General features: G+C 39.5%; 1 protein-coding gene across 1 annotated transcript in view; it reads left to right on the top strand.

Annotated features, from left to right (window-relative positions):
* The first annotated feature begins 437 nt into the window (after nucleotides 1-437).
* LOC100353853 (butyrophilin-like protein 3) overlaps nucleotides 438-16,197 on the top strand; it is a 65,453-nt gene continuing 49,693 nt past the window's right edge. Inside the window, exons 1-2 of the mRNA XM_051853905.3 lie at nucleotides 438-866; nucleotides 4,787-5,134. Of these exons, the coding sequence (XP_051709865.2) occupies nucleotides 791-866; nucleotides 4,787-5,134 (424 nt within the window). The 5' untranslated portion in view covers nucleotides 438-790. The remainder of the gene's footprint in view (nucleotides 867-4,786; nucleotides 5,135-16,197) is intronic.

The raw sequence follows: 16,197 nt of genomic DNA on the forward strand, positions 1-16,197 counted from the left end.
GTTCTGTCCCGGTTGCTCCTCTTCCAGGTCATCTCTCTGCTGTGGCCTGGGAAGGCAGTGGAGGATGGCCCAAGTGCTTGGGCCCTGCACCTGCATGGGAGACCAGGAGGAAACTCCTGGCTCCTGGCTTTGGTGCAGCATGCCGGCTGTAGTGGCCATTTGAGGGGTGAACCAACGGAAAAGGAAGACCTTTATCTCTGTCTCTCTCTCTCTCACTAACTCTGCCTGTCCAAAAAAAAAATCTCTAATTGTGGATGTCTTGCTTAGAGTTTCTAATGAGTGACTGACTGATTGATTCTTTGTCTTTCCCCTTACCTGAACCTGAACTGATATCTTCCTCAACATCTTGAGTTCCTTGACACTAAGACTGTTTCATTTTATAAAGTTCTTCCCTGTCTAGTCTCACAATCAGAGTCCTGTCTCTCAACTCAAAACAGGAAAAGAATGAGCAGGACTACCACAGCAGCTCGTGGAACACCTCACCTTTCGAATGATTACAATCTTCTGCTAAATCAACCTCCCTTGTTCTGCCGCCACCCAGGACAAAGTCCCCTCAACATTCTTTCTGTTTCCTTGATGGTCTGGCAATAAATGTAGTGACTGAAAGACCAGAGTCTTGATACTCCAAGCACACAGCCATTTCTATGTCCGGAAGACTATGAGGACAGCACAGTTTGCCATCAGCTCACCCGGATCTTCTCCTTGGCTCCTGCACTTGGGACAGCTGTTCTCATTCCTTCTCTCTCACTAAATTATCCAATCCATCCCTGCTGTCATCTGTTTCCATGGCATGAAATCACTGCACTGGAATCCGTATGTGGCCCTTGTGCTGATATTGTTTTTCAGTCTTCTCGAGCTGGGGTCAGGTAAGCTATCCAGAACAATTTCTCTCTATATGCTTTTGAAGACCAACAGATTGAATTCGTTACCTGCAATCATTGTACTGCAATGGAGTTGGGCAGATTTGTTATTTGTATTCTTCCAGCTTCTCCTAACCCGAGCCTGGTATTTACCAATACAAAGGGCTATGGGAGACATGGGGCAGTGGGAAGAACTCAGGCACTAGAGACACTAGTATAGTAGCCCAGAACAAGTTGAGGAGAGTGAAGCACAAAGGTAGGAATGCCATAGAGAGTTGTTAAAGGGTAGGTTAATGCTGAGGGCAACTGGGATTCAGTCTCATTGAGATAATCTGAGAAATTTTTTTGAGGAATTCTGTATACAATGGCTCAGAATAATCTCAGTAAGACCTAAAAGATGTTTGGTGCTCACTTACTGCATGCTGTTCCCCACTGGTTATGATGTATCCTCAGGATGGTTAAAATCTTGGTACTTCTAGGCTGTCCTGCCCTAACTCAGTCCCAAAGAGTAGGAAGGAGGGTTACAGCTCAAAGGTCAGGTTTCTGAGGTGGAGCTTTCAGTGGGCAGAAGAAGCACCAATTGCTATGTAGGGGGACTCAGGTGGAGTTGTGAGTTGAGAAGCAGTTCTGAAGCATCTGCTTCTTCAGGTCAACAGCTGATCAGTTTATTCTGAAAAGTCAGATTTCATTTAGTAACTGCCTCCTTTTCATAGTAATGAATTGTATATCACACGAAGAATTGGAGGATAGGAGCAAATAGCCTCAACACAGTAGAATGTGGGGTGAGGGGAGTTGGAGATGATGATTGGTCATTTAATTAGTTAATGCTGTGTGCACGTGTTGAAATATTATACTGACCCCCACAACATCCAAATACTGCATTTTAATAAAATTAATAAAATAAAAATCATATAATAGGTATTTATATATAATATAAACCCATGTAAGAGGGTGTATATAAAAGACTGTGAAATAAGCCTGTGAAGGATGGGGCTATCAACCCAGAGATTGGGAGCTTCAGTGGTGACTGAGATGGGATGAGGTGAAAGTCTGAGTCAATTACACAGTGCATAGTCTGAGTTCTTGGGTAACTCCTTGTTGGGAAAACTTGGGCAGCCTTGTTCTTCGCTCCCAGGCTGAGACACAGCCAGATATGCAACTGTGTCCAGGTGGTTTTTCTGGTTTGGGTAAGGCAGGTGAATGGCAGCTGGTATGGGTCATGCATGAAGGAGAATCCAAGGCAGGAGGTTAATTGGTAACGATCAGGCTGGGGGAAGTGCTGCAAGTGGCAGATCACACACAATGGGTGTCTGTCCTGTAGTTCTGCAGGGTCCACAGCACATGTAGCACTATTTCTTTCCCTCCAAAATAGAAATTGCAGCTATCTCAGAGCTCTTGGAAAGCTCTAATAAAATAATGACCATAATTATAGGTCTTAAATCACCATCAGTAGTACTTATTATTAATATCAATTAACTTTACTGCCACACATAGTTCACTACTGACCAAAGAAAACCTAGTAGGAATGCTGTGCTGTACTTGGAAAATGAGTGGCACTGCATTCAGGTGCCAGATCTTGGCAATCTCCTCCTCTACCTCCTTTCCCAAATCAATGAGAAAATGAAGGACAGTAACTTTGAATTGAAGTTATATTGTGAAGAAACAAGCACTGATCAAATGCAGAAACTTCCTACCAGCCTTTACTCCTTGACATATGTGCCTAAATGAAGAAAGCTAGACTTGCTGTTCTTTGTTCTCTTTATCCACATCAAATAAAAATACAGGGAAATACTCTGCAAAGTCTTGCTTCTTGGTGGGCATTGTGAACAATGGTAATTTTCTAGAGCATTTAAGTCATTTTTAGAATCAACAAATTATACAGATTTGATTGTATAAATTAAGTTTATAAATTAGCAAAATAAAAGTGATTTAATTCAGACATGAAAAGAATCGTGGAGGGGCCAGCACTGAAGCATATTAGGTTAAGCCTCCCTCATACATGTCCCAGCTGCTCTTCTTCCTATCCAGCTCTGTGTGGCTTGGGAAGGTCTGGAAAATGGCCCAAGTGCTTGGGCCCCTGCACCCACGTGGGAGAAGAACAAGCTCTTGGATCCTGGTTTTGGATCAGTTCCTTTCTGGCTGTTGCAGCCATTTGGGAAGTAAGCCAGCAGAAGGAAGAGATTTCTCTCTGTCTCTCCCTCCTTGTCTGTTACTGTATCACTTAAATAAACAAGAAATCTTTTTTAAAAGAAGATTTGTCTATTTATTTGAATGTCAGAGTTACACAGAGAGGAGAGTCAGAGAGAGAGAGGTCTTCCATCCACTGGTCCGCTCCCCAATTGGCTGTTAACAGCCAGAGCTGTGCTGATCTGAAGCCAGGAGCCAGGAGATTTTCTGGGTCTCTGATGTGGGCACAGGGACCCAAGGACTTGGAGGCCATCTTGCACTGCTTTTGCAGACCATAGCAGAGAGCTGGATTGGAAGTGGAGCTTCTGGGACTCGAACTGGCATCCATATGGGACAGCAGCACTGTAGGCAGTGGCTTTATACACTATACCACAGTGCCAGCCCCACAAAAACTCTTTTAAAAAAGAATTATGGAATACATTTCAGAAAGATTTATAAAAATTTAAAGTAAAAAAATGATGGTAAATGTTTTACATTTATTTGGACCCATTTTACCTTCAATTTACATGCAGTGCGCCATATGTACACACATACTTTCATGCATAAATTAGTAAATAAGAACATGTGAATTCACCAAAAGACATTTCCCAAGAGAATGTATACATATACATTGAAGGTAGCAGGCCTTAAAATGCTAATTGTGTTTTTACATCAGGAAAATTACTAAAGTGACCATTAAATAGGTGAGGAAGTGAGAGAAGAAAATGCAGTCCAGGAGTCAAACATGTAACCATTGTTTCTGGAGCCAATACTTTGTGCTGGACATAGGAGATATTATGCTGAGCAAAAGAGGTAGGTCCTATCCTCCATGGAGTTGAGAATAATGCAGGAGAGATGCATAGAGAAAATTCTCATCACATTAGAAAATCAATGATGAGGAAATTTCTAAAATGCAAATGAGGTCAAATATGTACCAAGCAATATGAAAGAAATAAAAACAGAATATGTTGATAAGGTATAAAATCAAGTGCTATCCAAGACCAGAAATCTTAAAGTGGAAAAACATTATATAAGTGTAGATAAAAGGTACTTGTTATAGAAAAGATACACCAAACATGAATGCTCGAAAGAACACAGATCTCTGAAATAAAAATCACAGAATCTATTCATCGCAAGGTTGGGTCATGTCTTTCCAACTTTAGTAGAAAAAGTAGATAAAAAATTAAGGAAGCATAGAAATTAAAAAAAAATTAAGGAAGCATAATTACATGTTTAATCTGTGGTCTGAGATATTTACTCCTATATTACACTAATGTAATATTTACAAAACCTAATCATATGTTTGAAGGACACCTAAGCAAATTGCCTCAAACTGGAGATTGATAATGTCATCCATCCCCCTCGAGTTATTGGGAAAAGGGTAGTTCTTTGGTTTTAAACAAAGGAAATAGAAAAGAGGCTGTTTTAAGTTTGTAGTAAAGCATAGGGACAGAGAGGAGAGAATGTAGATATAGAATCCAGTCTGGCCAGAGAATCTCCATTTGGAAAGTGCCTTCTGGAAAATAAAGTGTCTCTGAGACAGTTTTCTCATCTGGAAAACGGGAATATTAATAAGACACACTTCTAGAGGTGTTTGTAAGGATGAGTAAAGTAATTGATGTTCTATCAAGTGCAAGCCACTGGGTTTGATAAAGATCATAACGACTATACAACCTCATACATCAGCAGTTTATTGCAGCCCTAAGCAGGACACACTGACAAGGGTTTTGCTCTGCTATTTGTTGTGCTTCCTCCTACAGGCCAATGGCAGGTGATTGGGCCAGAAAACCGTGTCAAGGCCTTCGTGGGGCAGGACACAGTGTTCTCCTGCTCTCTCTCTCCTGAGACAAATGCAGAGTTCATGGAAGTGCGGTTCTTCAAGCAACGGTTCTCTGCCATAGTCCACCTCTACCAGCATGGAAAAGACCAGGAAAATAAGCAGATGCCAGACTATCAAAGAAGAACTGAGTTGGTGAAGGACGGCATTGTAAATGGGCAAGTGTTACTGAGGCTAAAGAAAGTCATTCCCTCAGATGCTGGCTTGTATGGATGCTGGTTCAGCTCTCAGACTTATGAAGATGAGGCCACCTGGGAGCTAGAGGTGTCAGGTCAGTTGCTAATTTCAAATGACTTATGACCTAGTTGTCTCATAGTACTATCCTGAACTTTATAAAGAATTTTTCGAAAGTGAGTTTTTTTTTTTTTTTTGACAGGAAGAGTTAGACAGTGAGAGAGACAGACAGAGAGAAAGGTCTTCCTTCCATTGGTTCACCCCCCAAATGGCTACCACTGCTGGTGCGCTGTGCCAATCTGAAGCCAGAAGCCAGGTGCTTCCTCCTGGTCTCCCATGCAGGTACAGGGCCCAACCACTTGGGCAATCCTCCACTGCTATCCCAGGCCACAGCAGAGAGCTGGACTGGAAGAGGAGCAACCGGGACAGAACCAGCACCCCAACCGAGACTAGAACCCGGTGTGCCGGCGCCACAGGCGGAGGATTAGCCTAGTGAGCCGTGGGGCCGGCAGTTTTTTTTTTTTAATATTTATTTATTCGCTTGAAAGTCAGAGTCACAGAGAGAGGAGAGGCAGAGAGAGAAAGGCCTTCCATCTGATGGTTCAATCCCAATTGGCCGCAATGGCCGGAGCTGCTCTGATCTGAAGCCAGGAGCCAGGAGCCTCCTCTGGGTCTCCCACATGGGCTCAGGGACCCAAGGACTTGGGCCACTTTCTACTGCCTTCCCAGGCCATAGCAGAGAGCTGTATAGAGAGTAGAGCAGCCAGATCTCAAACCGGCACCCATATGGGATGCTGGCACTTCAGGCCAGGGAGTTAACCCACTGTGCCACAGTGCTGGACCCTAGAAAGTGAAGGTTTTTTTAATTTTAGATATTTGCTTAGAAGACATTGCCAACTTGTTACATGTTATATGTGTAGTGCTATGCCATTTTATTATGTACATAAATTTATGCAAAACCACTATCACAACATTGAGCTGTCCCACCACCATAAAAATCTTCCTCTGCTACCATTTTATATTCATGCCCATCCTCATCTGTCCCACCACCCTAGTTAAATCCTGGAAATCATTAATCTGCTTTCCATAACTTAAATTTTAACAATTAAATAATGTTGTACAATTATATAAAAGCATACATATGACCTTTTGAGATTGGGTTTTTAACTTTGTGTAATGACCTTAATTTCCATTCATATCATTGCTTGTATAAGTTTATTCTTTTTTATTGCTGAATATAATAATGTACATATTTTTGCATGGACAAAAGTGTTAATTGTTCTGATAAATGTCCATAAATGTGGTTTCTGGAAGCTACAAATATATATATTTGATTTGTTTTTTATTATAGTGGCTTAATTTGGGCAAGAACAAAATACCATAAAATGGATAGTTAATAAAGAAAAGAAATTTATTCCTCACTTTTCAGGAGACAATAAGTATACCAGCATGGTAACATTCTGGTGAAGGTCCTCATCCAGATTGCAGCCTGCGCAGTTCTTTTTGTAACTTCACAAGGCACTAAGAAAACTCCCTGGGATTCCCTTTGTTAAAGCACTATACCCGGTAATATGTATTCAACCTCCCAAAGACCACGTCCTTAATGCTATTACATTGGAAGTTAGGACTCCAAGAGTATTTTCAGGGAGTGCACTAGTACATTGCTTATAATTTTTATTTTTTTGAGAGGTTTTGTATTTACCAGCAAACTCAAAATATATAATTCTGCTGTACCCAATACTATTGTTTGGCTATTAATGTGTCTCCCTAAGATTAATGAGTTGAAAGTGTGGTGATATCAAGAAGTGATAGGACTTTTAAGAGGTGGTGCCTAATGGAAACTTATTAGCACCACATACTATACTTGGAAAGGATTAATATTCTCATGGCATCCCCATCCCCTGCTTCAGATTCCATCAAGTGGTCTCTCCCTCTCTCACACTCCTGCCATTGTAATGACACCCACTTGTGAATATTTGTGCCATGCTCTTGAACCTCTAGAATTGTGAGCTAAATACTCCTATTTTCTATATAAGGTACCCAGTCTCAGGTATTTCATTATAATAACAGAAAACCAATACATCCCTCATTCACTTCTTCTGTTTCCCCTTTATTGTTAACTTCTTGCATCGTTGTTGTAAATTTATTACAACTGAAGAGTCCATGTTGGTACATTACTATTACTATTGCAATCATTGGATTCAGTTTATGTTTTGTATTCTATGAATTTTTTTTGACAGGCAGAGTGGACAGTGGGAGAGAGACAGAGAGAAAGGTCTTCCTTTTGCCGTTGGTTCACCCTCCAATGGCCGCTGCGGCCGGCGCACCACGCTGATCCGATGGCAGGAGCCAGGTACTTCTCCTGGTCTGCCGTGGGGTGCAGGGCCCAAGCACTTGGGCCATCCTCCACTGCACTCCCTGGCCACAGCAGAGAGCTGGCCTGAAAGAGGGGCAACCGGGACAGAATCCGGCGCCCCGACCGGGACTAGAACCTGGGGTGCCGGCGCCAGAAGGTGGAGGATTAGCCTAGTGAGCCATGGCGCCGGCCTGTATTCTATGAATTTTAAACAATGTCATTGACCTAAAAATCTATCTATTCATCCCTGCCCCAAATCTCAAGCCTCTGAATATCACTGGTCCTTTTCTGTCTCCAAATAATTGTCTTTACAGAATATCAATTAATGGAATACCATATACAATCTGTAGTGTTGTTAGTTGGGTCCTTTCACTTATCAGCTTGTATTCAAGCTCCTGAATGAGTTATTATAATTTGATAGCTCTTTTTTATTATGGTAAAATAAAGGTAACAAACTGCTCCATCTTCATTCTTTTAAAGTGTATAATAAATGGCATTAACTACAATCATGTTGCACTATTATCATCACTACTATCAATACCTAGAACATTTTACAATCTAAACCACTAAAAGATACCCTTTTTTTCTTTAGCCATCTCTGTGGTAATCAATATTTTGTTTTCCAACTTTGTGAATTGAGTATTATAGATACCTCATATAAGTGGAATAATGTAATATTTGTTCTTCTATGTCTAAGTTGTTTCCCCTAGCATAAAGTTTCCAAGGCCCATCCATACTGAAGCATATAACAGAATTCAGTTACTTTTTAAAATTTTTAAGTTTATTTATGTATTTTTTCCATTTTGTTTGAAAAGTAAACGCACATAAAAGAAAGAGACATAGAAAGACATCTTCCACTTGTTGGTTTATTGCCAAAATGCTCCCAAAAACAGGGCCTGGGAGAGGCCAAAGCCAGGATCCAGGAACTTAGTCCATCCCTCCCACATGGGTGATAGGTATCCAACTACTTGAGCTATCACTGCTGCCTCCCAGGGTGTGCAGCAGCAGAAAGCTGAAATTTCAAGTAAAGCTGTGACTAAAACCCAGTAAGTCCCAGATGGAATGCAGGAGTCCCAAGCTGTGTCATAACCACTGTGCCAAATGTCTGCCTCAGAATTTTATTACTTTTGAAGGCTTAATATGATCCTTTAGTATTATATAAGAACTTTTATTCATCAACTCATTCATTAATAGTCATTCGAGTTGTTTCCATCTTTTGCTAGTGTGGATAATGCTACTATGAACACTCGTATAGAAATATCTGTCCAATTCTCGGCTCTCAATGTTTTGGTAATTACAAAGAATTGGAATTTCTAGATCATATAATGATTCCATTTAGTTTTTTGAGGAACCAGAATATTGTTATTTAAAGCAGCATCCCCACCAACAGTTTACAAGGATTCGATTTCCCCCACATTTGCTAAAACCTACTATTTTCTGTTTGGTTTTGGTAATAGGCATTTTAATGGTTGTGAAGGGGTATCTCATTGTGTATTTGATTTGATTTACTCTGTTAATAGTAATATTAAGCACCTTTCATGTATTTTCTGGGCATTTCCATAACTTCTTGGAGAAATATCTTTGAAGAACTTTGCCCATTTTTAAATGGGATTGTTCCTTGTTATAAACGGGATTGTTCCTTGTTAATTTGCAGGAGTACTTTACACACTACAGATTTCAACCATATCAGATGTCTGAATTGCAAATACTTTTGACCATTACATTAGTTTTGCTTTCTTCATAGTGTCTTTGGATACATAATTTCTTATAGTTTCAAAAGTCTAATTTATTATTTGTTCCTTGATTGTGCTTTTGGTACCATATGTAAGAAATAATTGCTAAATCCAAAGTCATGAATTTCTCTCAATGTTTTCTTAAAAGTGATTTATAGTTTTAACTTATATTTAGATTTTTAAACATTCATGATAATTTTTATTTCATATTTTTCACATGTATAAATGTGAAAAAAATTAATTCAGTTTAATTTTTCTCTGTTGATTTTTGTATTTTGTACCTTTTTTATGAAAGTAGATGAAGGATATATCTTTTTTTAAACTTTTATTTAATGAATATAAATTTCCAAAGTACAGCTTATGGTTTAAAATGGCTTTTTCCCCCCATAATTTCCCTCCCACCCACAAACCTCCCCTTTCCCGCTCCTTCTCCCCTTCCATTCACATCAAGATTCACTTTCAATTATCTTTATATACAGAAGATCAATTTAGCATGTATTAAGTAAAGCCTTCAACAGTTTGCACTCACACAGAAACACAAAGTGTAAAATACTGTTTTTTTAACTTTTATTTAATGAATGTAAATTTCCAAAGTACAGCTTATGGATTATAATGGCTTCCCCCCCCCCATACCATCCCTCTCACCCGCAACCCTCCCCCTTCCCACTCCCTCTCCCCTTCCATTCACATCAAGACTGATTTTCGATTCTCTTAATATACAGAAGATCAGTTTAGCATACATTAAGTAAAGATTTCAACAGTTTGCTCCCACACAGAAACATAAAGTGAAAAATAATAGATGATTTTTTAAATGATGATGAAATCAGATCAGACCTACTGTCATGTTTAATCCCAGTGAGAGTCAAGTTGGGAATTGATAATTTCTTTTTTTTTTTTTTACAGAAGATCAATTTAGTATACATTAAGTAAAGATTTCAACAGTTTGCACCCCCATAGAAACACAAAGTGAAATATACTGTTTGAGTACTCATTATAGCATTAAGCCTCAATGTACAGCACATGAAGGACAGAGTTCCTACATGAGGAGTAAGTGCACAGTGACTCCTGTTGTTGACTTAACAAATTGACACTCCTGTTTATGGCATCAGTAATCTCCCTATGCTCCAGTCATGAGTTTCCAAGGCTATGGAAGCCTTTTGAGTTCTCCGACTCTTATCTTATTTAGACAAGGTCATAGTCAAAGTGGAGGTTCTCTCCTCCCTTCAGAGAAAGGTACCTCCTTCTTTGAAGACCTGTTCTTTCCACTGGGATCTCACTCACAGAGATCTTTCATTTAGGTGTTTTTTTTTTTTTTTTTTTTTTTTTTTTTTTTTTTTTTTTTTTTTTTTTTTTTTTTTTTTTGCCAGAGTGTCTTGGCTTTCCATGCCTGAAATACTCTCATGGGCTTTTCAGCCAGATCCGAATGCCTTTAGGGCTGATTCTGAGGCCAGAGTGCTGTTTAGGACATCTGCCATTCTTTGAGTCTGCTGAGTATCTCGCTTCCCATGTTGGATCACTCTCCCCTTTATTTATTCTATCGGTTAGTATTAGCAGGTACTAGACTTGTTTATGTGCTCCCTTTGACTCTTAGTCCTTTCATTATATCAATTGTGAACTGAAATTGATCACTTGGACTAGTGAGATGGCATTGGTACATGCCACCTTGATGGGATTGGATTGGAATCCCCTGGCATGTTTTTAACTCTACCATTTGGGGCAAGTCAGCTTGAGCATGTCCCAAATTGTACATCTCTTCCCTCTCTTATTCCCCCTCTTATGTTTAACAGGGGTCACATTTCAGTTAAATTTCAACACTTAAGAATAACTGTGTATTAATTACAGAATTAAACCAATAGTATTAAGTAGAACAGACAAAAAAACTACTAAGAGGGATAATGTATTAAGTTGTTCATTAACAAATAGGGCTATGCATAGTGTCCATTTCACTTCTACAGGTTTCCTTTTTGGTGTTCAGTCAGTTCTCACCGATCAGGAAGAACATATGGTATTTGTCCCTTTGGGACTGGCTTATTTCACTCAGCATGATGTGTTCCAGATTCCTCCATTTTGTTGCAAATGACTGGATTTCGTTGTTTCTTACTGCGATATAGTATTCTAAAGAGTACATATCCCATAATTTCTTTATCCAGTGTACCGTTGATGGGCATTTAGGTTGGTTCCAGGTCTTGGCTATTGTGAATTGTGCTGCAATAAACATTAAGGTACAGACAGCTTTTTTGTTTGCCAATTTAAATTCCTTTGGGTAAATTCCAAGGAGTGGGAGGGCTGGGTCGAACGGTAGGGTTATATTCAGGTTTGTGAGGAATCTCCAGACTGACTTCCATAGTGGCTTGACCAGTTTGCATTCCCACCAACAGTGGGTTAGTGTCCCTTTTTCCCCACATTCTCGCCAGCATCTGTTGTTGGTAGATTTCTGTATGTGAGCCATTCTAACGGGGGTGGGTGAAACCTCATTGTGCTTTTGATTTGCATTTCCCTAATTGCTAGTGATCTTGAACATTTTTTCATGTGTCTGTTGGTCATTTGGATTTCCTCTTTTGAAAAATGTCTATTGAGGTCCTTGGCCCATCTCTTAAGTAGGTTGTTTGTTTTGTTTTTGTGGAGTTTCTTGATCTCTTTGTAGATCCTGGTTATTATCCCTTTATCTGTTGCATAGTTATTGCAAGTCTTTTATAGCATTAATGTTAAAAAAATGCACCAAAGTGGTGACTTGGAGGACCTACAGGAACAGCAAGGTCGCCCACCGCGTGGAAGCTGAGCCACAGGAGCCGCCAGGGCCACTGGACCCACCTGAGCTGCAGAGTCTGCGTGCCAGCACTGGAAGGGGAGGTGAGACAAAAACCTCTCTGTTGGTAACCCAAGACATTGGCGGGGAAAGGCAGAAAGAGCCTGCAAAGAACAAGGCCTGAAACCCCATTGGAGAAAGTTCACCAGGCTGGCTGGAGGAGAGAAAAAATTGAATAAATAAAGGGAACTGGCATGGACATTTAGCCTCTCTCTCCACTCACCTTACAAAGCCGAGCAAGACAAAGGGCAGGTGCCATTTTACATAAGTAAAGCAGTCCGTGCCATTTTGCATATGTAAAGCAGGTGTCTCTCATTAGCCAAGCAGAAAAACCTGACTCTGGTAAGCAAACGAATACCCAAAGGGGCCAGATTTCATACATCAGCTACTCTCAATTCCACTCAGCTGTGTGGAATTACTTTGCAACTGAGTAAAAAAAAAAGACAGAGAGAGAGAGAGAGAAAGAGAGAGCGCGAGAGTGAGCAAGAGAACAATCAGGGTGAATCACCTTTGGCACACCCTTAACCCTGTAGAACCAGAGCTCTCTGGCCACACCCATCACAGACTCTAAGGATCCATCAAAAGCAGACAGACCTCTTAATCTAGAGTCACAGTATAACGAGAAAAAAAAAAAAAAAAACAAAGAATATCTCCCATATGCCAAACAAACGCAAAAGCCGAGGTAACAAGAGCAAGGAAGACACTATGATGCCCCCAAATAAAATAGACACCCCAATTCAAGATTATGAAGATGATGAGATAGAAGAAATGCAAGAAGCAGATCTCAAAAAATTGATAAGAACATCAAGAAGTTCTCAAAAACAAATTCTCGAACTACAGAAATCCTTAATGGACAAGATAGAAAATCTTTCTCGTGAAAATGAAATATTAAGGAAGAATCAAAATGAAATGAAACAACTAGTAGAAAACAAAACTGTGATAGTGACAAGAAATCATAATGAAATGAAGAATTCAATAGATCAAATGAAAAACACATTAGAGAGCCTTAAAAACAGAATGGGTGAAGCAGAAGAGAGAATATCAGACGTAGAAGACAGAGCAGAGGAGAGTATACAATCAAACAAAAGAAAAGAAGAGGAAATTTGAAATCTAAAAAATATTGTTGGGAATCTTTAGGATACTATTAAAAAACCCAACATTCGGGTTCTAGGAGTTCCTGAAGGCATGGAGAGAGAGAAAGGATTAGAAGGCCTTTTTAGTGAGATATTATCAGAAAATTTCCCAGGTTTGGAGAAGGACAGAGAAATCCTAGTACAGGAAGCTCATAGAACCCCTAATAAGCATGACCAAAAGAGATCCTCACCACGACACATTGTAATTAAACTTACCACAGTGAAACATAAAGAAAAGATCCTAAAATGTGCAAGAGAGAAACGTCAGATTACTCTCAGAGGATCTCCAATCAGACTTACAGCTGACTTCTCATCAGAAACCCTACAAGCTAGGAGGGAATGGCGAGATATAGCCCAGGTGCTAAGAGAGAAAAACTGCCAGCCCAGAATATTATATCCTGCAAAGCTCTCATTTGTGAATGAAGGTGAAATAAAGACCTTTCACAACAAACAGAAATTGAAAGAATTTGTTGCCACTCGTCCAGCCCTGCAAAAGATGCTTAAAGATGTGTTACACACAGAAACACAGAAACACAATCATCAATATGAAAGAAGGTAAAGGAAGGAATTCTCACACCAAAAGATCACAGGAAGTTCAAAACATATATCAGAAAATATCTTTGGCAAATGGCAGGGCAAAGTTACCACTTATCATTAGTCACATTGAATGTTAATGGCCTGAACTGTCCAGTTAAAAGACACCGATTGGCTAATTGGGTTAAGGAACAAACACATCTATTTGCTGCCTACAAGAAACACATCTTTCCAATAAAGATCCATACAGACTGAAAGTGAAAGGCTGGAAAAAGATATAGCATGCCAACAGAAATGAAAAAAGAGCGGGCATAGCCATCTTAATATCGGAAAACATGAACTTTACCACAAAAACTGTTAAGAGAGACAAAGAGGGGCACAATATAATGATCAAGGGATGAATTAAACAGGAAGATATAACAATTATCAATGTATATGCACCTAACTACAGGGCAATTTATGAAAAACCCACGGCCAACATACTACTGAATGGGGAGAAGTCAAACTATCCCTCTTTGCATATGAGATGATTCTTTACTTAGGGGACCCAAAGAACACTACTAAGAGACTATTGGAACTCATAGAAGAGTTTGGAAAAGTAGCAGGATATAAAATCAATGCACAAATCAACAGCCTTTGTATACACAGGCAATACCACTGCTGAGAAAGAACTTCTAAGATCAATCCAAATCACAATAGTTACCAAAAAATAAAATACCTTGGAATAAACTTAATCAAGGACGTTAAAGATCTCTACGATGAGAATTACAAAATCTTAAAGAAAGAAATAGAAGAGGATACCAAAAAATAGAAAAATCTTCCATGCTCATGGATTGGAAGAATCAATATCATCAAAATGTCCATTCTCCCAAAAGCAATTTACAGATTCAATGCAATACCAATCAAGATAGCAAAGACCTTCTTGTCAGATCTGGAAAAAATCATGCTGAAATTCATATGGAGACACAGGAGACCTCGAATAGCTAAAGCAATCTTGTACAACAAAAACAAAGTTGGAGGCATCACAATACCAGATTTGAGGACATACTACATGGCAGTTGTAATCAAATCAGCATGGTACTGGAACAGAAACAGATGGATAGACCAATGGAACAGATTGAAACACCAGAAATCAATCCAAACATCTACAGCCAACTCATATTTGATCAAGGATCCAAAACCAATCCCTGGAGTAAGGACAGTCTATTCAATAAATGATGCTGGGAAAACTGGATTTCCACATGCAGAATCATGAAGCAAGACTCCTACCTTTCACCTTACACAAAAATCCACTCAACATGGATTAAAGACCTAAATCTACGACCTGACACCATCAAATTATTAGAGAGCATTGGAAAAACCCTGCAAGATATAGGTACCAGCAATGACTTCTTGGAAAACACCCCAGAAGCACAGGCAGTCAAAGCCAAATTTAACATTTGGGATTGCATCAAATTGAGAAGTTTCTGTACTGCAAAAGAAACAGTCAGGAAAGTGAAGAGGCAACCGACAGAATGGGAAAATATATTTGCAAACTATGCAACAGATAAAAGGTTGATAACCAGAATCTACAAAGAAATCAAGAAACTCCACAGCATCAAAACAAACAACCCACTTAAGAGATGGGCCAAGGACCTCAATAGACATTTTTCAAAAGAGGAAATCCAAATGACCAACAGACACATGAAAAAATGTTCAAGATCACTAGCAATTAGGGAAATGCAAATCAAAGGCACAATGAGGTTTCACCTCACCCCGGTTAGAATGGCTGACATTCAGAATCTATCAAAAATAGATGCTGGTGAGGATGTGGGGAAAAAGGGACACTAACCCACTGTTGGTGGGAATGCAAACTGGTCAAGCCACTATGGAAGTCAGTCTGGAGATTCCTCACAAACCTGAATATAACCCTACCGTTCAACCCAGCCATCCCACTCCTTGGAATTTACCCAAAGGAATTTAAATTGGCAAACAAAAAAGCTGTCTGCACCTTAATGTTTATTGCAGCTCAATTCACAATAGCTTAAACCTGGAACCAACCTAAATGCCCATCAACAGTAGACTGGACAAAGAAATTATGGGACATGTACTCTATAGAATACTATACAGCAGTCAAAAACAATGAAACCCGGTCATTTGCAACAAGATGGAGGAATTTGGAAAACATCATGCTGAGTGAATTAAGCCAGTCCCAAAGGGACAAATATCATATGTTCTCCCTGATCGGCAACAACTAACTGATTATCAAATCGGAAACTTGTTGAAGTGAAATGGACACTATGAGAAACAGTGACTTGATCAGCTCTTGTCCTGACTGTAGATGTACAATGTAATACTTTATCCCTTTTAGTATTTTTTTGCTCTACTGAATACTATTGGTTGTACTCTGTAATTCACAAATTTTTATTCTTAGGTGTTTAAATTTTAACTGAAAAGTGATCCCTGTTAGGAATTTTGAAAGCATATGCTGAGTGAAATAAGCCAGTCCCAAAGGGACAAATACCATATGTTCTCCTGATCGGTGACAACTGAAAACCAAAAAGGAAACCTGTTAAAGTGAAATGAACACTATGAGAAATGGTGACTTGATCAGCCCAT

The sequence above is a fragment of the Oryctolagus cuniculus genome, chromosome 14, assembly GCF_051225735.1.
Source record: "Oryctolagus cuniculus isolate XC-2025 breed Fujian yellow rabbit chromosome 14, ASM5122573v1, whole genome shotgun sequence".
NCBI lineage: Eukaryota > Metazoa > Chordata > Mammalia > Lagomorpha > Leporidae > Oryctolagus > Oryctolagus cuniculus.